At 47.7% G+C, this 24,026-nt stretch overlaps 2 protein-coding genes across 6 annotated transcripts in view; one reads left to right on the forward strand and one right to left on the reverse strand.

Moving 5' to 3' along the window:
- The window catches only part of Cd300lf (CD300 molecule like family member f), a 14,561-nt gene extending 5,193 nt beyond the window's left edge, over nucleotides 1–9,368 (reverse strand). Inside the window, exons 1-3 of one of the 3 annotated variants that reach the window (XM_055592321.1) lie at nucleotides 9,281–9,368; nucleotides 3,420–3,758; nucleotides 1,819–1,882 (exon numbers count right to left, since the gene is read on the reverse strand). In XM_055592321.1, the coding sequence (XP_055448296.1) occupies nucleotides 1,819–1,882; nucleotides 3,420–3,758; nucleotides 9,281–9,323 (446 nt within the window). In that variant the 5' untranslated portion in view covers nucleotides 9,324–9,368. Of the gene's footprint in view, nucleotides 1–1,818; nucleotides 1,952–3,419; nucleotides 3,759–9,280 lie in introns of all 3 variants that reach the window. The other 2 variants (XM_055592320.1, XM_055592319.1) reach the window with 2 other exon arrangements.
- Nucleotides 1–24,026, forward strand: part of Rab37 (RAB37, member RAS oncogene family) — a 57,027-nt gene that overhangs the window by 24,677 nt on the left and 8,324 nt on the right. For all 3 annotated transcript variants that reach the window (XM_055592322.1, XM_055592324.1, XM_055592325.1), the window contains exon 2: nucleotides 20,070–20,180. In XM_055592322.1, coding sequence (XP_055448297.1) covers nucleotides 20,070–20,180 — 111 coding nt within the window. The remainder of the gene's footprint in view (nucleotides 1–20,069; nucleotides 20,181–24,026) is intronic.

Raw genomic sequence — 24,026 nt, forward strand, 5'->3', positions numbered from 1 at the left:
AAGGAAGGAAGGAAGGAAGGAAGGAAGGAAGGAAGGAAGGAAGGAAGGGCAGCTGCTGCCTGAGGAACAACAGTTGTCTTGGCAATGCACACACACTCACTCGTGAGAGAGAGAGCACGCAATGATGAACAGGAGAGGAAAGTCAACTATTACTTATTAAAAGCCACGTGAAGGGCCACAGGTGTAGCATGTCCTGAGGCCCCAAGTTCAGTCCTCAGCACTGCAAAACAAAAACAAACAAAAGCCTCAAAACAGAGGGCAAAGCAGGGAGGGGAGCGAAGGGGTTCCTGGCTCTAGAAAGATGGGGGAATCTTCTATTCTATTAGGGTTTTATGGAAACGACTCGTCAATAGGAGCCCTTGGAATATCTAAAAAACAAAGTCCTGGGCCTGGACAGGTGGCTCAGTGGTTAAGAGCACTCACTGCTCTTGCAGGGGACCTGGTTTTGGTTCCCAGGACCCACATGATGGCTCACAACCATCTGTAACTGCAGTTCCAGGGGATCCAACTCCCTCTTCTGAGCTCTGTGGACACCAAGCACACACAGTGGGCACAGACAAAAGTGCAGACAAAACACTCCTACACATAAATTAATCGATTTGTTAAAAATAAAGAGATAAACACAAAGTTATGGGGAGGGGGCACTAGAAATGAGAAGAGGCCTCTCAGAGTCAAGAAAGTGCTTTGACTGCAGGTGTCTGGGCTGATTACTAAAAAAATAAACCAGGTCCTGGCCCTGTTGTCAAAAACTTACAAGATCAGTCAAGATTCACTGAGGAAACCATCTGGGCCATGTTTTCACTTCTGTAAAATAGGTACATTTGAATCTACCCATTCCTCCTCATGGAGTGATCATAGGCAGGGTCAAAAAATAACATCAGACTGAGGGTGCGTTTCAGGCAAGAGCACTTGCCTGGCATGCATGAAGCTCTGAGTTCAATCCCTGGCAGGCAAAAAGCTGGGTGTTCCCATACACCTGCAATCCTCGCATACAAGAGACAGGGTAGAAAGACCAGATGTCCAAGGTCATCCTTAGCTAGATAGTGTGTTCAAGGTCAGCCTGGGCTGCAGGAGACTCTGTTGGGGGTGGGCGTGGAGAAGAAAAGAAAAGGAAAGGAAGGGAGGGGAAAGGAAAGGGAAAAAATATTCGCTTCATAAGCCGCCACATGGGCTAGTGACATCCAGGACCCACCAATATCACGGTTCTAACTTCAACGGTAATTTATGTATGTATGTATTTATTTATTTATTTATTGTGTGTGTGTGTGTGTGTACACATGTGTACAGTGTCCTCAGAAGCCAAAAAGAGGGCATTAGATCTCCCGGGACTGGAGTCTCAGGTGGTTGTGACCACCGCGTGGATGCTGGGAATCGAACCTGGTCCTCTGCAAAAGCAGCCAGTACCGTAAACCACCGAGCCACCGCTCATTTGAAAAGCTCTAGGGAATCAATGCCCTCCTAGAAGTTGGGTCAAAAGCCATCCCTGTGTCCCTACAGCCCTGTGTCGCACTGACACACACCCCGGGCACCTGTCCTTGCCGGCTGCCTATGAGACTCTCTCTCACTGAGGCCTCTACTCACGTCTCTAGAACTCAACACATGCCTACCAGAAACAAATTAGCAGCAGTTTAGGTAGGATGAATGAATGAGCAAATGAACCAACAAACCTCCAGACTACCCTCTGCTCCAGGATTAGGCTCCCTGGGAACTGAGGGCAACATTCTTAACTCTACAAATGGAGCCCGAGACTTCAGAGACTATTGGAAGAGTTTGGGTGAACCAGACCACAGAGGGACAGCAGCGTCCAAACCGGCTTACCTGTCATCAGAGTAGTGGCTGCTCAGCGTTGAGAACATGCTGGTCTCTTCTACAGTGACGGTCTCTGTTGTGAACACGGTGACAGTGGAGGTGGTGGAAAGCGTGGTTGGCACTGTAATGGGTGCTTGAGGTGCTTGGCATAAGACAGATTAGAACACCATTCCAGCCACCCACACACAGTGTGCCCTTGCTCTGAACCTGTGAGGGAGCGTGGGCCATGCCAGCCAGAGGACCCCGGAGCAGGGCTGTGGCAAGCAATTAGAGCTGGACCACTAGTGTCCTCTTGGTCTCTAAGAGAGCCCAGAGCTTCTGAGGCAGGCAGGGCTGGAAACAAGTCCAGGGAGGATGGTGAACAAGGGCACCTGAATTCCCCAACCACTGTGACAGTGCTTCAGCCAACACCTCCCTCCACCTTTATCAGGCAAGGACAGGACCAGACAGGAAACTCGAAGAGTGGGTAACATAACCTAGATTCAAAAGGTTTAAAGTCATGGTCATATGGGAAAAAAACAAAACAGCTAATATTGGGGCTGAAGGGATGACCCAGCAGTTAAAATCACAAGAGAGTCTTGCAGAGGACACAGGTTCAGTTCTCAGCCCCTACATGGTGGCTCACAACCATCTGTAAGTTCTAGGGCATCTGATGCCTTCTTCTGGCCTCCATGGACACCTGACACACATGTGAGGCACCTACATGCACGCAGGTAAAACACCCACACACATAAAAGAAATAAAAATTCTTCCACAGCAAAAAGAAAATCCTAACATTCAGGAAGACACTTTCTGGGGATAAGTTAAGAAGTTTCAATAGTAGGGACAACCTTCTTTCAAGGGTTGTCAGGGCTCAGCAAGATAATGCAAGCTTTGCACCATACTGAGCTTCAGGGAGCCCTAGTGACTGTGGCCTGGCCGCCTTCATCTGCTACTGTATCCTACAAGGGCCCTATGACCTGGTGCTGTCTGTTGGAGTGTGGTAGAGCAGAACCCAAGAGAGAGATGACTCCAAGCCAATGTACCAAGACCTCTGAGCTGGCACCACCACCAGGAGTTTCTGCATTCTAGAAGGACTATCGAAGAGGATATAATTAAGTAAAAAAAAAAAAAAAAAAAAAAAAAAAAAAAAAAAAAAAAAAAAAAACACACAGATGGGCTCCTCAGGACACTGCAGACATCAGAAATGCAACTGTGTGTAAAGGCCTTTCTAGACCTCAGGATGGATACAGAATGGGGGTGAGAACAGCATCAGGTGAAGGCAACACCCAGAGCTTCTCAGAGAGCAAGGCACACTTTCCATGGAAAAGCACCATGGCAGGCACCATTGAAAGTGGTTATCTTTGGCCTAAGAGCTAGAGATGGAAATGACCACCCTATCCTCTCCTGGCAATAGACTCAAGAAGAAGAGGGGGAAGTGCATGGAATCCTCAGGGGTCAGGACGCATTTAAGAGATTCCCTGTCTTCTCCACTAATCCCAAGCAATCAGTCAAGGATGTATGGGACTTCAGGACTCCACCTCGCCCAGAATGCAACAGCTCACATGAGTGACAGCTAATTCCTTTAGGTGGGACCTGAGGGCACTTAAAGAAACGTGCGTGCACTTTACCTGGGTCAATGCTCACATCAACTTTAAACTTGTGGTCAAATCCAGACTTCTCAATTGCACACCAGTAAACGCCGGCATCGCTCAGCCTCAGATCCTCCATGGTCACTGTGATGATGAGGTCTGTCTGGTTGTCTCTGATGGACAAACGGTTCTTCTTCACCAACTGCTCTGAATCAGTTCGAATGAGAATCTCACATGATCTCCAAGCAGCTCCTCGGCACCAGTACTTCGTGTAATCCTTCCAGGATGAGGAGTAACGACACTGCACCATCAAGGAGCCCTGCTCCTGACCCCTCACCTCCTCTGGACCTGTGATTTCATCCTGAGCAGTGGAGCAGCCTGAAAAATACAAACCCATGGACCACTGGTCTCCCACTCCAAGGGTGGGGCACAGAGCCAATTACAAAAGCAGCATTAATTGAATAGTGGTCAAAGGAGGGACACCTCTTCTCCAAGACAGGGTGCCTGCCATCCCTTAACAATCTTGAGTCAGAGGAGCCAGGAAAAATCTGGGGAAAACAAAAACAAACAAAAAGACAAAAGGCCAACCATGGTGGCCCAGGCCTTTAATTCCAGCACTCGGTAGAAAAAAAAAAAAAAAACAAAAAAAACAAAAAAAACAGGCAAATATCTCCAAGTTCAAGGCCAGCCTGGTCTACATAGCAAGTTCCAGGATAGCCAGGACCAACTACATAGAGAGATGCTGGTGTGGCAAGACCCTGGTTTGTAATGGAAGTTTTGGTGGAAACTCAGTTATGTCATGTAAATATGTTTTCGTTTTAATCCCAACTGTGGGACCTTAATTTGAGCTTTAGATTGTCCACAGCTGAAAACTGTCTGGTGCAGGGTGTAGTCTTTGTCAGCTGGTAACAGCCTGCCTCGTGCTGCACGGAGAGGGACGTGATCTAGGACTCTGAGGGTGATAAATATGAGTGCCTGAAGAGAAGGTGAGGTGTGCGGTGTTGGCATGGCATGTGGCAGCTTGGAGAGACCAGAGGCAGATGGCGTGGCAGAGACAGAGAGAAACGTTTCAGCACAGCGGCTTGCGGGAGACCGCTTGCTGCATTTGCTGTGGACAGAGATTGCTATTGCCCCCCCCCAAAAAAAACCCAACTGACCCTGGTCAGCTGGGAGAAGTAAAGGGGTCGGTGCCCTGTCTCCCCCCACTAACCTTTCTCTTACCCAGAGTTAAAGGGCTGGTTGCAGGGAGGTACAGGCAGTAAATAACCCAAATAAAATAGAGATATGAAAAACAAGCAGCCACACTGGATTCCATCCCTAACACCTTCCCTTCCCTGACTTCATAAACAACATCCAGGAGTGGTTTTGCATACACTTAAACCCATCAGTCAAGTGGCTGAAGCAGCAGGGTCAGGAATTTAAAGCTAGCCTGGGCTACATAGTGAGTGCTAGCCTGGGCTACATAGACTCTGACTCAAAAACCAGTTATTCCCCCCCCCACCTCCTTTATATCCGTGTGTGTGCTTGCGCACACACACAAGTAGTATATGGGTGGGAGCACATACATGTTTGATGCATGAGCCTGAGCGAATATGCAGACAGCAGCAAAGACATGGCGTCCTGTTGTATTGCTCTCTGCCTTATTCTTTTTAAAGATTTATCTTTATCTTATGTGTGGGGTTGCTTTGCCTGCTTCTGTCTGTGTACCACATGCATGCCTGGTGCCTTCAGAGGCCAGGAGAGGGTGTCGGGTCCCCTGGACCTGGAGTTCCAGATGTTGGTGAACCACTGTGTGGCTGCTGCTGAGTGAACCAGAGTCCTCTGTAAGAACAAGGGCTCTTAATGGCTGAGTCGTCTCTCTAGCCCCTCTGCCTTATTCCTTTGAGAGTCTCTCACCTGAGCCTGGAGCTATGCTACTGGCCAGCAAGCCCCAGCAATCCACCCCTGTCTCTATCCCCTCCCCGACAGCACCAGGGCGACAGGCACATGAGGAGCCACAGCCTGCTCCTGAGATCCAAACTCAAGTCCTCTTGTGCACACAGTGACTGCTCTTGCCAACTGAGCCATCTCGCCAGCCCCAAATCCACACATTGGTAAAGGTCCTCTCACAACAATCCTCATGCTGTGCTGGTGGGAGAGGGAGGAGTAGAAGACACAGGTCCACAGGACATGGACTCTCAGTGCCCACCCTGGGGAGGCCCAGCAAGGCCACATCTAACAGCCCTGAGAGGGCGGAGGTCCAGGGGGCTGCTGTGGTCATCCACCTTGGCCGAATGGCCCATTTCTGTATCCTGTGGCCCCTGGCACACAGGCCCCGTTGTCTGCATGAACTGAGTAGGTGCATTTGTCAAAAAGCAAACTTTTGAGTTTCAGATGGGATTTTTCCATTCTCTTCCTTTGACCTTTGTGTCTATCCCATGCTGATTTTACACTGCCCTGTCTCGTAGTGTCGCAAGCGTTCTAGACAGTGAGAGGGGCTTCTTCTGAAAATGCACGTTGTCTCCTCACCTTTGAAAGAGTCAGGGTACATTGAATAATTTTGGGGAACTGGCGAGATGGCTCAGTGGGTAAAGGCACTTGCCACCAAGCCTGATGACCTGAGTTTGATCCCAGGACCTACATGGTTGAAGGAGAGAACTGATTCCTGAAAGTTGTCCTCTGACGTTCAGGTCCACCATCACTCAGACAAATGCACAGAGCACACACATGCCCAAACAAATAGAAGAAAGGAGGAGGAAGGTGGCTTAGCAATTATGAAATATCCTTTAATTAATTAGGCTTTTCACTGTTTATTTTAACCACATGTTTATTACATATGCTGTTTTGTCCTTATGCTACAGATTTTTCTAATTAATTGTTTTTCTCCCTCTCTTTTAACTCTATCTAAGAAATTTTGAGATCTAGTTGGGACATTAGTTAGTTGTTGTTTTGGTTTTTGTCTCTGTGATAAAAATACCTGACAGAGTAAATCTGAGAAGAGAAAGAAAGATTTCTTCTGACTCCTCAAAGCAGGGAGGGCATGACAGAGCACAGAGAACTGACTTCCATAAGTTGTCCTCTGACTTCCATGTGTGCTCTCTCTCTCACAGTAAATAAAATGTTTTTATTTTTGATAAATGCTAGTCCTTTTTATGTCATTGTTGAAAGATGTATAATATAGTATAATACTAAATAAAAGCAAAGTCATGTATCTCATTCCATCAGTGCCCTATTGTTAGACATACTAAATAAAATCTTTAAAGAAAAAAATAATCTTAGTTGTTCAGTTCTACAAAGGTAGAAAGATGGGAAGAGCAGTGTTGAACACAACCATTTTCTCTCTAATGGAGACATTCATTTGTGCAACTATCGTTTGCTATTTGTCTAATTATCGCTCCACTGTAGTTTTAGGGACAAAAGTCTCCATGCTCTGGAAGCTTCCATTCTACTAAGGTGAGAGAGAGGCACAGACAATGGGGGAAAGAGTGCAAAGGTCTCATTGTTTTGTTTTTGTGTTTGTTTTCTTTTTGAGGTGGGGTCTCCCGTAACTCAGGCCTTGGCCTTGGTAAGTGGAAATGATTTAGAACTCCCACTCCTTTTGATTATGCCTCCTGAGTGGAGCTGGCCAGACCCTGGCAGGAGGAGCTTTTAATTAGGGTCATCAGCGAAAGCCAAGCAAGAAATAATGATATGGGAAATGTGAGGAGCCTGGGACCACACAGGGAACAGAGCAAAGGGGACACAAAGCCCTGAGGCCGAGCAAACCTAGTGTATTCAAGGCCACATGGGGAAGGGAGTTGAACCAGGCAAGGAAGCCAGGGAGAAGAGAGGGGACCAGGGATGTGGTGCAGAAAGAAATCAGGTAGTGAGCACCTTGTAAGCCCTCTGTGAGGACTTAAGATTTTAACTCAAAGTCGGGGAGAAGGTCATTCGAGTTGGATGCCCCCCCCCCCAGATATGGCCTGAGCACTAAGAAAATGCAGAGTTGCCAAATATTAAGACAGGGAATCAGAAGGAAGAGGGGGATCTGGGAAGATTTGGTCAAGCCATGTTTGAAATCTCTTCCTTCCCTCGCTCCCTCCCTTCCTCCCTCCTTCTTTCCTTCCTTCCTTCTTTTATTCTTCCTTCCTTTGTTTTATAGTCGGGGTCTTACTATACCTAAATTTCTTTCTTTTTTTATGCTATATGTGTGTGGATATGTGCTTATGGGTATGTGCACGTGACCACTGGTCCCCGTGGAGTCCAAAACGGGCATCAGAGATAGTTATAGGTAGAAACTCAACACTGGGTGTTGGAAATCAAACTTGGGTCCTTTTGGGGGGCGGGGGGAAGCAAGCCTTTTTAACTGCCAAGCATGTTTGAAATGTCAGCATCTGACTACGAAAGCTGAATACACACTTAGTTATAAGATTCTAGAGTCCTAGAAATGTCTGAACTAAGGGTATGAAATTGAAAGACATTTGCTGATAACATTTCAAGCCAAAAGGAGAAGCCCAATGGCACAGTGGAAGCCACCAGAATACAAAAACAAAACAAACAAAAAAACGCTTCTGCAGTCTAACTTGGCATGCTCTAGCGCAGTGGCTCTCAGCCTTCCTAATGTTGTGACCCTTCAATACAGTTCCTCATGTTGTGGTGACACCCCCAGCCGTAAAACCGACAGATAAATAGATAAATATGTGCTGTGTATATGCAATCATGTCTGCAGGAAAGTACATTTAACTGCAGATCAAACCCTGACAAATATCACATGTTTTCTCTCATACACAAAATCTAGAGTAAAAAAAAAAACACAACAACAAAACAGACATGAAAGTATTTAAGGAAGAGGCAGGGAATCAGTAGAAATGAGAGGAGAAGACAGTTACCCAAGTACATGGTATACATGCATGAAAAAAAAGGGCAGAGCAAATCCCTCATTTCGTGCGATTGATTTTCAGAATAAGTGTCTCACTGTGCAGCCCTAGACTAGCCTGGAACTTGCTATGTAGGCGAGGCTGTCCTTAAACTCACAGAAATCCACCTGCCTCTGTCTTCCAAATGAGGAGACTAAAGTTGTGCATCCCCACACCCAGAACTCTATCATTGTGCTCAAAAGTAAATTCTCTTTCTTTGAACTCGGAACTGCATCCATCCACTTGTAGCTACAGCGCTTTGAGTGTGATGGTACATGCATAGGAAGCCCGCTTCTGTGGTCTAACTCAGCATGCACTACGTCAGTGGTGCTCGGCCTCCTAATGCCACCACTCTTTAATACGGCTCCTCACGTTGTGGGGAACTCCCAACAGTAAAATTAGTTTTGTTGTTGCTTTGTAGCTGTGATTTTGCTGCTGTTAGGAATCATAGTGTAAACATTTTTGGAGGTCGAGGCTGAGGCAGGAGGATCATTGGTTAGAGGGCCAGCCTTGGCTGCATAGGGAACCCTCCCCCATCTCAAAACACAAGAAAGTGTTGTCAGCCCTTTATCTGTGGCCTTGTCTCCTGTCCTCCTCCTCACCTCTTCTGCCCCTTGGTCGCTTCTGTTCTTTCCTTCTGTCCCAGAGGCTGTGAATCACCCATCCGTCAGTTCTGAACAGCAGATCTCCTCTTTTCGGTACCCTACTCACATGCTCACGTCTTCCCCAAAGCCTTCCCTTGTTGGAACACATTCACGAGATGACAGCCCAGCTCCATCAGATAATCTCCCGAGCAACCAGGGCTCTCCCCGCCTCTCAAAGGCCAGGGGGGCCCATCGCTGTCTGACTTAAATCTGATCAGCCCCGCAGTGGTCTGGAATTGTGCCTGGGACCGGGTTTAAGGGCTCAATATTTCTGACAGGAAGATGCCACAACACTGGGGTAGTAAGTGTGTAACACCTTCTCGATGGGCACCCTGTTCCCTTTGAAAAACACTTCCTCTGGGTGCCTAACCCCGATGCTCACCTGAGATCCAGAGGAGAAAAGGAACCAGCAGCGGCAGCTGCATCTTCCCACAGCCGTTGGCCTTGGTGGAGCCTGCCAGCAAGAGCAGACTACATGCTCCGCTCCTGCGTCTCCTTGGCCTCTGATTTCCCTCACTCTCACCCTGGCACTTCCTCCTGCAGCCACTTCCCACTGGCGAATAAAACCAAAAGAGGAAGGAGGTAGAGCGAGTGAAGTGTAATGCGAGAAGTCAGGCTTATGAAAAGGGTTTTGAGAAACTCTACTCAGGGCCAGGGTGACTTCTCTGGAAAGAGAACTGGGGGCCTCCTGCTCTGTGCATGCATGCCCAATGGTTCTAGATCCCCTCAGCTGTTGCCAGATCTGCTGGAGCCCACACAGCCAAAGCTTCAATAGGTTGAAGGGTGTCAGAGTCTGGGATGGGGAGCCAGGAGGAAGCTGAGGAGGTGTCAAAAGCCATCCTTGTCATGAGTGGTGGGCACAGCCGTAATCCAAGACTGTGAGAGGCAGAAACAGTGAAGTTGAAAGTTTGACAAGAACCTGAGCTACATAGCAAGCTCAAGGCTAGCCTGGGCTACGTAGTGACACCTCTCTAAAAGAAGGAGAGGAAGGATCGCTGAGTGGAAGAGCTCTTGCCTAACAGAAGCAAGGCCTTGATCCTCAGCTCCCCCAGCCGTTACAAGATTACAAAGAGAGGTGCTCAGAGAATTAGGATATACGAACAGGGATAGTGTAATTATCCCTGCTTTGAGAACATACTTGTTAATCTGCCCCCAGCCTACTGGGTAATAGATACGGACTTAACCTGAATTCCCCCGAAATTTAGTGACTATCCCAGGGCTACCACCACACACAAAGAAACCACCTTGCTATTCAGAACCTCTGACCGTTGACCCCACACTTCCTCACAGTAACCATTTGTCCAAATAAGAAAGAAAGGAAGGCCAGCCTTGAGGGCCACTTTTCATTCTGGTGCCAGGTCCCCTCTCTCACACACACACCCCTTTCCAGCAAGCCTTTAGAACGGGGTCACTCTTGGTAGGTGCCATACGCACCTTGACTTCACAGTGCCCTAAAGCCCTGGCCAAGCTAACCAGAGGTGAAGAGGTGTGTGGGAGGGACCGTTTACACTGAAAACACAAGCTGCTGATAAGCCACTGCTTTTCCAGGATGTGGCCAGAGATGGCCACTTGCTTTACATTTTTCTAGACCATAAAGGAAGGGCCAACAAGGGCACAAGGAGTCTTTCGCTCACCACCGTTGATCAAACAGGTCTCTTTCCAGGGCTCTGCACACATGTACAGAGACAGGCATCCCCTGCAACCTGGAGGGGAGTGCCTTTCAGGGCAGTGGTCAACAGACTGGGGGAGCCCAGAAAACTTGGAGGGTCCAGAAGTGATTTTTCCTTTGTTGGATAGAGGTAACAAAAAACAAACAAACCAAAAGGGAGCTGTCTGTCAAGAGCCTATGGCCAGAGTCTCTGATCTTGGTCCTCTCAGACTGGCCCTTCCAAGATGGAGGACCACCCTTTGAATCAAGGACACAGATTTATCCAATCCGTTGTGAGTGACAATGAGAGAGCCCCTTAAACAAGGGCCTCTGCCGAAGCTGAGAGAGTCGGGGTATTCGGGGGCCCATGTTCTCAAAGACCCATTGGAGGCCTCAGGTTTGGCTTGGTCATTGATTTCTGCAAAACTCAGTTAACCACCCCCCCCCCAGGCTGCATGTCTCCATTGGTGAAACAGGGCACTGAAGACATTGTGATGGTACATACCTGAGGATCAGGAGTTCAAGGCCAACCTCAACTACATAGTAAGTTCCAGGTTAGACATGAGTTCCCGTAGAGGAGACCATCGAAGAGTCTCCCTCCCCTAAAGCACTTTACAAAATGTGTGCACACGTCCATTGTAGGTGTTAGTATTTGTGGAAGGAGCTGCGTATGCATGTGCATTGTCTGTATGTGATATGTAATGATGTGTTATGTGTACATATGTCTGTGTGCGCGTACGTGCACGTGTCTGTGTGCATCTCTGTGCTGTCCATAGGGGTCTTCTGGTAAACAAACAAACAAACAAACAAACACATGTAACTTTGAAAAAAAAAAGTGTGCTATGAAGACCAGTAACCAAAGGCTAAGCGATAGAGGGGCTGGAGAGAGAGCTCAGCATTCAAAACCGCACACTGTTGTTGCAGAAGACCCAGGTTCGGTTCCCAGCACCTACACCGGCTCACAGCTGCTTGTAACTACAACTCAAGCGCACCCAAGCTCCTCTTCTGGGCACCTGCACTCAAGCCCAGTACCAGACGCAGATATACACACACGTACAAAATTAAAACCAGGCCGAGAGGGATGGTTCAGCAGATAAACGGGCATAGTGCTCTTCCAGAAGACTGAGTTTGCTTCCCAGTATGCATGCCAGGGAGCTTACAACCATGTGCTAGTCCTCCTCTGGGGTCTGTGCACTCTTCTGGCCTTCACATGCACATGCATATGACACACACACACAAATTATAATAACAAATCTTGGGGGGGGTTGTTTGTTTGTTTTTAGAGACAGGGTATCTGTGTAGCCCTGGCTGTCCTGAAACTTACTCTGTAGAGCAGGCTGGCCTCAAACTCACAGGGATCTGCCTGTCTCCTCTGCCTCCCAAGTGCTGGGATTAAAGGCTGGTGCCACAACGGCTACCTCAGCCACCACCCTATCATAATAAATCCTTTAATTAAGAATTGCCTAAACAAATAAACACTTACTAAAACAGCTAGTTCTTCCTTCCCCTATGAAAGGAAGGGGCTTTGCCTTTCTTACGTGGCTAGAACCATAATAAACAATGTACTTGCAATTTGTAACACAGGTATTACAATGTTACCAGTAATTATTCTGAAGCACTGTTTTTCGAAGTCCATTTTATTTATTTTTTTTGATCAGTACATTACACTAGTTATTTTAGGTATTTTATATATGAAATCTACTATGTGTCAGATTATTTAATCTATTTAAAGTGTTGAGCTGCTAGCAGAACTTGTACATTTTACAGTAACTCAAAATTAGTAAGGAAAACAATTCACCCATGTTTAGTTTTATATTGAGGTGCTCAGATTAGAATAAAGTGGTATAAAAGGCAGAATAATAATAATAATAAATCTTTTAAAACTAAACCCAATAGAATTGAAAATAATCCACAGAATTAAATCTTGCAGTGATGAAAAGCAACTGTCAGCCACACTTTCTTGAACTTGTTCCCAAAATCCTGACCCTGCCAGGATTTTTTGCCATCCAATGTGGTTGTTGGGAATCAAATCCAGACCTTTCCAAGAGCAACCTGTGCTCTTAACCTTGTGGCATCTAGACAAGTATACTATTTTCATTCAGAAGCCACAAGAACTCCATCGCTCCATGGCTGGTTGTGATCTGAATGGTATCCCTGCCAGGAGCCTAGGGCTCCCTGCCCTCCTGCTTACCTTCTCAGATGCACTGAATAGGGCTTCTAGGACTTTGTCCTGTGGTCACTGAAGCTGAATTGCCACACACTTAGCTGCATGGGGTTCCTTTCAAGACCCCGTGCCAAAGTTAGTATTCATAATTTGGAAACCTTTTTTCCTCAGAAGGCCCCAGGATTGCATTAGCGTCAGGCCTGAAGAAGCTGTGCCGTGACCCCTCCCTCAGATTCATATCCTCTTACCTCAGAGCTTTTCTCTCTACAGAGAGTCTGTTCCCTTTGAATGCAGAACGGACTCATGACCTGTTTTGCCTATTATGATACAGCAGAAGTGGGGTGTGCCAGCCCCCAGCCCTACTTACGGCCCCTATATTTCCTCCTGCACTTCCTGCTTCTGCCAGGAGCCTGTTGGCCTGCTGGGTGGGCACCAGAGACAAAAAGCAGAGCTGAGCTGCCCTGGTCACTAGCCAGCAGACCCCAGACATACCAGGGAGCCACCCAGACCAAGTGCTGACTCGAATTCTGCCCTTGAGTTTGGAACAGTTTACTGTGGCATTACAGTGCTGGAAGAGAAAAGCTGAGAGCCCCTGGAAGCGAGACCTGCCTTCTGCTCTGCAGCTGTAGCTGTGCTGGGCTCCTGTGTGTTCCTCTTCCATATGTCTCTCTCACAGCACTTACGCCTGACTTCATTCCCCCAAACCCCACCTCACTGACTCCTCGATGCCATTCAGATCACAGCCAGCCATGGAGCGATGGAGTTCTTGTGGCTTCTGAATGAAAATAGTACACTTGTCTAGATGCCACAAGGTTAAGAGCACAGGTTGCTCTTGGAAAGGTCTGGATTTGATTCCCAACAACCACATTGGATGGCAAACAAACACCTGTAACTCCAGCTCCAGGGGATTTAACGCCATCTTCTGGCTTCAACATGTAGGTGCACGCATGTGCTCATACCCACAGGCAGACACACAAAAATATGTAAGTAAAAAAAAAGAAATAAAGCCAGGCAGAGGTGGGACACCGCTTTAACCCAGCAGTCGGGAAACAGAAGCAGGTAGATTTCTAAGTTTCAGGCTAGCCTGGTCTACAGAGAGAGTTCCAGGACAGCCAGGGCTAACACAGGGAAACCCTGCCTCAAAATAAATAAATAAATAAACAAATAAATTCTTCAAAATAGTACATTTGTCTAAACTACTAAACTAACACGCTCATTATAGGGAACAGAGAATAAGGCAGGAAGGAGGAAATTAATTGGCCCTAATCTCACCATGAGAGAACACGCTTAACATTAATGTTTAGATTTCACTCATCTAATCTCTTCCTACAGAAATGCATCGTCTGTCCCAGGAATCAGGGCACACCGAGGCGAAACTGACGTCACCCAACATGTTACTGTGTGTTGCAGGGAAAGCTGTCCTATGAAATGAATGTCACCAGAAAGGGAAATGCTGATGGCCAGCCTCAGCACTCTAAGGGCCTGTGAATTGTGCTGCATGGTGGAGAGGCTCCACGTAGCACCCAAAGGTTGGTCATAGCCATGCCTCCATCCTGCCACGATGGACTCTTATCCCCCTGGAACCACAAGCCCCAATAAACCCGCCCTTCTACAAGTTGCTCTGGCCATGTGTTTCATCACAGCCATAGAAAAGTAGCTAAAACATACAGCAAGTTTTCTGCCCTCTACCATGCATACTTTAGAATTTGCTGCCCTGGGACCTACTTGATGAGTTATTTGTCCTAATGAACCTTATCACACATACCTTGGTGCACTTCTGCAAAAAGAGCCAGAAGAATTTGCGTCGGTAACTTTGGCATTGTCAATCGCTCTCTCCCACTATGAATGCCCACTCCCTAAATGCAAGCCAGCATCAACCGTTCTCAAACTGCTGTAATTTTGTTGTCTGCTGGGCTCCTCTAGAGCGACAGAAACAAGTATATTAGTCAGCTTTCTGATACTGTGATCAAAGTACCTAAACGGAAATCCCCTCACAGGCACATCCAAACGTGCGATTTAGCACTCCTCAGATATCTCAGTTCCAGCTAACGAGAAGGATTAACCCCCATCCAGCAGTTTGCTCTAAGAAATTGGCTTCCATGGTTGTGAGGTCTGGTTAGTCTAAAGTCCAAAACAGTGAAAGCCATCAAAGCCTGGATATTCTCAGGTGGGAGCTGAGGCTGTAGGTGTGTGTACATGCGTGTGCCTGGTGTGTGTGTGTGTGCGTGTGTGTGTGTGTGTGTGTGTGTGTGTGTGTGTGTGTGTGACAGGGTCACTGACCAGCCCATCTTAACCTCTGACCCACTATATGGCTCCCGTCTGGCCTCTAACTTGCAATCCTCCTGCCCCAGCCTTCTGAGGGCTGGCATTAGAGGTGTGCACCACCACACCTAGGCCAAGATACTACAGTCTTGAAGTAAAATTTCTTTCCCCCCAAGGAAACGAGCTTTGCTTTTAAGGCCTTTTGATTGTGCAGTTGAAGACCACCAAACTTACCAGACCTCAAGTCGGCCGCACAGAAATGTGAACCACATTAAGATTCCTCTGAGGCAATACCGAAAGTGAAAGGGGGCTGAAAAACTGGAACCGCTGTCCAGCTGTGCTGACACATAAAACCTCCCATGTGTGCGCACACACACACACACACACACACACACACACACACACACACACCACATACCCTGTTCTCAGGCTTTGCTCACTTTCCTATCGTGTTCTTTTTCTGGGAGCTGTCTATGCTGTGAAGGATGTTAACTTTTTGACTGTCATGTCTTATAATGTTTTTCTCTCAATTGTCCTTATTTCAAACGTCTCCATAACACCAGGATATCTGAACATCTGGTATTCGTTTGTTGTAGTTGTTGTTTGTTTCTGGGCTTGTTTTTGTTCTGTTTTGTTGAGACAGAGTCTCATCCGGCATAGGCTGGCCTTAATGTTGATCTGCCTCCCAGGTGCTGAGATTACGTGAGTTTACCGTCTAGCTAGACGTGTTGATGGTTTTGTTTTGTATGTTTTTCTTGGGTGTCTGTTAAAAAAAAAAAAAAGACATGTCTCCCAGGCTGGCCTTGACATCACTATGTAGACAAGGATGACTTTGAACTTCTCACCCTCCTGCTGGACAGTGCTGAGCACTGAACCAAGAGCTTCCTGCATGTTAGGCAAGCATTCTACCACTGAGCCACATCCGGGCTCCAGATGAATTGCTTTTGATGGCATCTGAACTTCTTGTCTGGTTAAGGAGATCATTCAAAGTCACTTTAGGAGCCAAGAGGGCCACTCATTCACCTAGTTTCGCAAAACTGACACTGAGTGACGGAGTCCAGGAAAGCAGCTCTCAGTGTTGGCACAGGGCACAGGGAGGCTGCATTGCACTGTGGTATACTGTGGGGCTCCTGCTTTAGCAAGAGTGTGACCCCACAGGAGCTGTAAAAGCAGCTTTGCATCTCCTAAAAAAAGGCCGTCGCTCATTTTGTCACTGAGGATGACTTTTACTGTCACATGTCTGGAGAGAATGGTCATTGCTCAAACAGACTTTGTCATACAAATACCAGAGAAACCTATCTGGTTCCCCATTTCATCTTGACACCCAGGGAGGTAAAACCAAATGTTCAAATGCAGTGATGGTTCCCTAATCCTGGATCTCTGTCTCTCTCTCTTCCTCTCCCCCTTCTTCATTTCCCTCCTACTCTCCCTCCCTCCCCCTTTCTCTCTCCTTTTCTCTGTGCCCTGTGCCCTTTCTCAGACACTATCTTTAACCACCTTTTGGCACATGTTGGTCTGCTATAAACTACTTCCTATCTCCTTTGTAAATGGGGAGACACAAAGGCAGACATTAATAAAATGACTTAAGAAAAGCAACCCAGCCCACCTGAGACACAGGAGACGCTTTCTCAAAGCAGATGAGAAGGAAATAGAGGAAGTGCAGACAGTTGACACAGAGGCTTGAGCCAGAATCAGGAGTCATTAACTTTTTAATTATTTACTAGTATTATGTGTGTATGAGCATAGTGTGTGTGTGTGTGTGTGTGTGTGTGTGTGTGTGTGTGTGTGTGTATGTGTATGTATGTTCAGGCACATGTGTGGAGACCAAAGGACAGAGTCAGTTCTCTTTCGACCATTTCAAGGGTTCCAGGGATCAAACTTGGTTTCCCAGGTTTGCAAGGCTTTACCCATTGAGTCATCTTGCTGGCCCAGCTTCATCAATTTAACTAAATAATTAATTGATTTTTCAGAAGTACTCTGGAAGAAAGAAATCACAGTAAAAAATCTGGACAAGCTGGGAGTGGTAGCACATGCCTATAATCCCAGCGTTCAGGGAAGCAGAGGCAGACAGATATCTGTGAGTTCGAGGCCAGCCTGGTCCACAAAGCAAGTCAAGGATAGCCAAAGACAAACCTGTCTCAAAAAAATAATCTGAACAATAAGGGCCAGAGAGAGGGTTCAGCTGGTAAAGGTGCTGCTGAGCCTGACACACTGAGTTCAACTTCAGGGAACAACATGGCAGAAGGAGAGATGGAAGCCACGTGCTGGAAGAAGAAAAGCAGCACCTTCCAGTTGTTCTGTGACCACCACACACACAAACCACAGTATGTTCAGGTACACAATACATACACATACTAGATAGATAGATAGATAGATAGATAGATAGATAGATAGATAGATAGATAGGTAGGTAGATAGATAGATAGATAGATAGATAGAGAGATAGAGAGATAGAGAGATAGAGAGATGCTAGACAGACAGATAGATAAAGTGTAACAACATTTTTGTTTTATTTTTTATGAGTGTTTCTCTGTGTAGTCCTGGCTGTCCTGTAACTCACTTTATAGACCAGGCTTGCCCTGAACTCACAGAGATCCACCTGCCTCTGCCTCCTCTGCTGGGATTAAAATTATGTGCAACCACCACTGAGCTGTAATAACTTTTTATCTAGACAATAAGCAGGTATAAGGAAGGTTCTGGGTTTAGGAAAAAGTAATCAGCAATGCTTGTTGTTGGCCAGCTCACAGCTCTCTCTATGACTGCCCAGATTAAAAGGAAAAAAATTATTGACAACCAGGCAGGATGAGCACATGTCTGTCACCCCAGCACTCAGGAGTTGGAACCAGAAGAACCCCTAAAAGCTTGAGGCCAACCTGGTCTACATCATTTGTTTTAGGACATAGCTACATAAGGAGACACTTTTAAAAAAAATGTAAAAATCTCTCAGCACAATTGTTAATACATCTTTTTAGGAAGTTTATTTTATTTTATGTTATTTTGTTTGCATGTATATGTGTGTGCTGCGTGTGTGCCTGGTGCCTATGGAGATCAGAAAAGGGCAGCACATCCCTTGGAACTAGAGCTATGGGTTGTGAGCGGCCTTGTGGGTGCTGGGAACCAGACCTGGGTCCTCTGCAAGAGCAGGAAGTGCTCTTAATTACTGAACCACCTCTCCGTGCCCGTCAGTGGATTTCAGACGATAAAAGGACCAACTGAGAGCAGGCCCTGCTCCAGGCCTGGGTTCAGTCTGGGTCTAAAGAGCTGAACTCTTTCTTTCCCCATTAAGTCCACAGAGATTCCCAAGACAGGAGTGCTGTCACAGTGAGTGAAGAAAGACATGGGCCTCTTCAGCCTATAAAGGAGAAGGGGCACAAGAAGAAAGGATTGGGTCTGCGATGTCCTCTAGGAACTGAGCGGGCCTGCGGGCTCTTCTAGACTGTTCTCTCTAGGAAGGACATCTTGAAGCCTGGGGAAGTTCTGTGTGAGATGCAAATTAACAAGGCCACTATTTATAGCAAGTGAATGGTGCTCTTTAATCCAGAAGGAAATGAAAGCCCAGCTGAGTTTCATTTGGGAGGTAGAAGCTGAAGAGCTGTAGTCAGAAGAATTCCAAAGGCAACATTCCGCAGACGATGTCATGTTCAACCTACTCTGATATTGATTCCTTTCCATTCCAGTCAGAGCCCCAAAGTGGCTGGGGTGCATGCATGGACCTGACCCCAAGAGGCCCTGTAGTCTCTTTTGTATCTTTGTGAATGCAGATGAATTTTGCCTCTCTGAGCCTTCCAACAGTCTCCATCAGTTGTCTTTAGAAACAGGCTACTGCCCACCTGGAAACCAAGGCTGTTGTTTTCTCATCCATCCGTTCCTGCACTGACAGCCCAGCCTGTGGCTCCTGGGTGGTTCTGTCCTATGGCTTATGAAACATCTTGCCCGAGTTTCCAGGCTGGTTGCCATCCTGCTTCCTCTCAGTACCGACATCCCAGGGGAGAGTGACCTTTGGTTCTGTTTCCCAAAATCCTCCTCTTTCTGAGAGGGTATGGTCCAGGGTCAGCTGTGAAATATTCCCAAGGCTCGACCTAGGCACCCTGATCTTACTCTCCACACCTGGGTCTTTCTGGACTAGCACACATGGGAGATCCATCATGTCATCTGGTCTTCCAAGGAGCAGACACCAAAAATGAAATGTGCAAGGACTTTTATTGGGGGAAATGGCTTTATGAGGTAGGTAGCCGGGAAGCCAGGGGAGTGAGTGTCCAGCTCTGGCACAGGTCAGAATCCCAGCGACAGCGGCCCTCTAGCTGAAGTCAGCTGTTAGAGGAGACTAGTGTCCCCCAGAAACAGGCCAGACAAAGTGTCCCTGCCATGCTCTCTGCCTTTGCCTCAGGATTGTCCATCAGCCATGTGACCCCAGTGCAAACACAGCAATGATGGAGCAGAGCAGCAGGGCCCCCAGGTCAGATGATCCTGGGGATGGGAGGAAATCTGTATGGCATGTTCTGAGGTTATCTCAAGTGCTCATGAACTTGGTTTGGGATAGTTTTCCTCTATCCCCTTCAATAAAAATCCAGAGGAGTGTGTGTGTGCGCGCGTGTGTGTGTGTGTGTGTGTGTGTGTGTGTGTGTGTGTGTGTGTACATGTGTGAACATGTGTGTACATCTAGGCCTAAGTGCCTCTATCTGTACAGTAGGTATGCATTTATCTGTGGGGTTTGTGTGTATTACCAGGGATGGGCACATGGCACAGTGTAGGTGTGGAGGTCAAAGGTCATCTTGCTAGCATCTATCTTTCCTTCTACCAGGTAGGTATCAGGGATTGGACTCAGCCTGTTGTCAGGCTCAGCAGCAGTCACCTTTACCTGCTGAGCCATCTTGTCAGCCCTATCTGTGTGCTTTTTTTATTGGTGTGTATGTATATATATTTCTATATATGTATTTGTGTGTTATATATGTATATCTCTGTGTACTGCATAGATGTGTGTGTGTTGGTGTTTTATATTTGTGTGTGCTATCTGTTTGTATACTGTGTGTGTGAGAGAGTTCAGAAAGAATCCCCTCCCTCCTGTATCCCTCACCCCATCTGTATCGCTGCTTTCAGACCATCCTGGTTGGCGACAGCGGTGTTGGGAAGACGTCTCTACTGGTTCAGTTCGACCAGGGAAAGTTCATCCCCGGCTCCTTCTCAGCCACCGTGGGCATCGGATTCACAGTAAGTACTCACCAATCCTGACAGCTCTGGAGCCGCACTGTGTTCGTCAGGGTACCAGCCGGAGACAGGCAGGTGCTCATGGGAGACCGTTAGAAGAATCTGAGTAAACAGACTATCTTAAGACGTAGTTGATGGAGACTGCATGGGGTGGGGTGTCAGCCTGAGACTCCATTCCACTCTGAGTCTAAAGACCAACGAAACAGGGGTATCTGGATATAGGTACTCAGGTCAACACCATGGCAAAAAAAGAATCTGGAAGGGTTAAGAAATGACAATACAGAATGTGCAAACAGCGTGGCCACATGGGTCTGATGTCTGGCTTTTAGCTCTTGCTCTCTCCTGGGACACAGCACCAGGACGTGGGTGGCTGGGTGGGCATCCAATAAGAGACTGGAGTCAGACTCCTTTCCCCACAGTTCTCCATAGGCTAGCAGCCCTGCTCTGCCGTACACCCTCACCTCTCTGACTTCCTCATGCCTGCAGATACTCTCTGATCCCCCTTGAGCTCTCGGAAAGGCCTTCTGTGGGCTTTTCCCATCTTTCACGCTGCTGGGTCTCCAGAACCCCAGCACTTCAGAGACTGGGAGAGCAGTGTCACGTCTTGGACAGTGTGGAGTTTAGGGCTGGGACCCAGCATCCACACTGATGAGAAGTCCCAAAATGGGCTTTTCCAAGAGGTTGGAGGGAGAAAGACAAGGGTCCAGCCTGGACATGGCTACAGGTGACTGCCCAGGAGGTGAGCAGGAAGGGAGGGCTGGCCAGCCTGTGAGCTGCCTATCCCAGAACCCACCCTGAAACATCAGCACCCAAGTGCTCCTAAAACTAGGATGAGTGAGCTGCAATGTTCTCCAGGAGAAAGTCAGAACAAGGTAGGGCCGAGTCCCAGATGGCCAAGGCTATTTGGACAGTCCCTGAGGCCTTGGGTCAGCCTGTCTGGAAGTGAGGCAGAGCCCTGTTCCCAGGTTTACTGGGGTGCTGACTTCAATGGAATTCACGGAGATGTCAGGCAGACGTTTCGTCTTTTCTAATGTTCTGATGCAAACCCCTAGACTTCTTATAAAATGGTGCCAGTCTCTTCAGGAGCCCTACCTTTGTTAGCGCCTATTTTGCACAGGCTTTTCTAACCAAACGGCAGGTTTTTCAAGACTTTCTGTTCAATCTTTTGCTCTTGAGACTCACTATAAACCTTGCTAAAAGCAGCTACAACCTGAATATTGAACTGCCTCAAAACTTCCTCCGCTAGGTTAATTAGTCTCCTGCTTTTTAACACAGCCCCCTACCAAGTCTGACAGCTCAGAAAAATGTTTTTTTTTAAAAAGAAAAGTTCTTTGCAAGATTATAACATGAATGGCTCCTAGCCCAATCCCTTAAAAAAAAAAAAAAAAACCCTTGTTCCTATCTGAAACCTCATGAGCACCATCTTCATTGTCCACATTTGTTTTTGTCATCATTTTGGTCTTCCGAGCTCAAACCAAATCACCCATTGAGGTCAGTTTATAGCACTCTAGGGCCTTTGCTAGCCCTCATCTCCAAACTTCCAAATTCTTCCAGCAAACCAATTCCAAAGGCAAAGACCCTCACAGTTAAGTCAGTCACAGCAGCAGCCCACTCCTGGTACCAATTTCAGACATTAGACTTTTCATCACTTTATTTAAAAAAAAAAAACTGTCAAAAACACCTTGAAGAAAGGTTTATTTTGATTCACAATTTCGTGGCTTCTTCTGTTGTGGTCCTTGGCTCTGCTGATTCTGGGCTCATCCTGGAACAGAACATCAGGTTACTAACCTCCTGGCAGATAGGAACCCCAGAAAGAGATATCGAGTACAACTTTTAAACCTGTGAACTACTTTCTCCAGCGAGGTCTCACCATCTCCCAAACTAATGCCACTGGCTGGGGACTGAGCATTTTCTAAAAAGAAACATACACAAAGACGTTTCCTATTCAAACCGTAACGCATTAACCTTTCCAACCAAGCCACTGCTAGTCTGATCTTCCTTGTTGCAACCCACCTTTATTTTCCCAAGACTCTCCAGTGACTGCAGGGTCCAGAGGGCGGACTAGGGTAGAGGCAGGAGCAAAAAAGTCAACATTCTTTTTTTTTTTTTTTCTCCAAACTGTGTTGCATAGATCACCTGCGGCAACGCTCTCAGGTCATGTCAAATGCAGACCCTGTGTCCCTCTTCTGATCGTACTGGAGCAGCCTCTGCTGGCTTTTACACACACCAAGTGCACGTTGAGAGCCCACTGGCGTCAACTGTGTGCTGCCTTGAGCAGAATACGGAGAGTTTAGGCGTTAACGGGCAATGGTGAGATGATGGGAGATGGACAGAGGAAGGCTTTGGGGGGTAAATCTTGCAACACTGTTGAGGTGGAACTGGAAAGTCGAATTCTCCCTACCGTTTCCCAGCTTCCGTTGGCTCCAGGCATCCTCCGTGCTCCTTGGAGCCACCAAATATTCCTGTCCCTGCCTCTGTCTTCTCCCCATTTGCTCTGCGTCCTTTCTCTAACAGTCACACTGGATTAGGGGCTTAGTCTCACTTTTCCTGTTACTGTAATAAAGTACGCTGACACAAACAATGTATCAAGAAGGGAAGTTTGGGGGTGTAGCCGATGGTGGCGGGGCGTCCCAGCAGCGGGAGCTTGACGTAGCTGGTCACATTGCAGCCACTCAGCTGAGAGCGATGAGGGTCTGTGCCCAGCCGCTTCCTCTCACACCACCCTCCTCAAGAGTGGGTCTCCCACCTCGGCTAACCTAATCAGGATAATCGCTCACAGGAACACCCGCCTGCTGGGTGAATCTCCCAGATGATTCCAGGGCCTGCCAAGTTGATGGCCAATATTAATCAGCCCAGGACCCCTATTTCAGTATGACCCAATTCTAATTTACATCTGTAATGTTCCTGTTGCCAAGGAAGGTCACATTCTGGGGTACCAGTCCCTGGGGCTTCAGCATGGGGGTGGGGGCACAATGGAACCCATAATACTGATTTTCATTGGAAGGTGAGCAAGGGGCAAACTACTTCCCCTCTCCAAGTCCCACCTTGACAAGGTCATCTCCATCCGTGTCCTAGGCCCTCCTATTAGCGGTCATGAAACAGCTCCTTCTGGTGCACACAGCAGTGCCCAGGTCTGTAGTCACCCCAAAGTCAGCCTTGCCCTTCCTCCTCACTGCCCTCATCTAAAAAGTTTAGGGGCCGACTCCCCTTCCTCCACCCTCCACCCAGGCCCCCATCCTGTTCCCTTCTATACAACGTGGGGATCGGGGTAATCGAAAGGGTGGCCCACAAGCCACGGAGCTCTGTTTATGAGCAACCCCGGATCCCCCACACCCACTGTCACCAGGAGCTGCAGGGTTCCTGGGCTGCGCTGGAAACTCCTCAAAACGACCCACGGCTTCATTCACGGATATGCGGCACACACTTGGTGGCCAGGCCTAGGCCTCACCTGAGTAACGCGGGCCCTATCTTGTCCCCTTGGAAAGACGGACTTCAAAAGCCCACGTTCCCAAGGTGGGATATTAGGGGCTTAAACCGATACACCGCGAAGGGCTCAAAGTTTTAGCGCCGCCCAGGAGCTCTCCAGATGGCACACACAGCCGGTGCGCTCCAAGGTGAGTGTTGTTAAGCAAAAGTAGACTCGGGTGAGCTGGAGCTGAGTGAAAACACCTGCTTGGGCGCCAGCCTCAGAACGCAGCCAGCTGTTCGGGGGCATCCGCCGCCTCCAGCCTGCAGTTAAGTTCGGGACCTTCCGTTGGCTGGAGCTCGGGCGCCGCCTGCTGGCCACGCTGCATAGCTGCAGTAGGAAACCAAGCACCACGCCTTCCGCTGCTAGCCGGGTCTCCGGGT

This window comes from Psammomys obesus, unplaced genomic scaffold (assembly GCF_907164565.1).
Source record: "Psammomys obesus unplaced genomic scaffold, mPsaObe1.curated_primary_1811, whole genome shotgun sequence".
Classification (NCBI taxonomy): domain Eukaryota; kingdom Metazoa; phylum Chordata; class Mammalia; order Rodentia; family Muridae; genus Psammomys; species Psammomys obesus.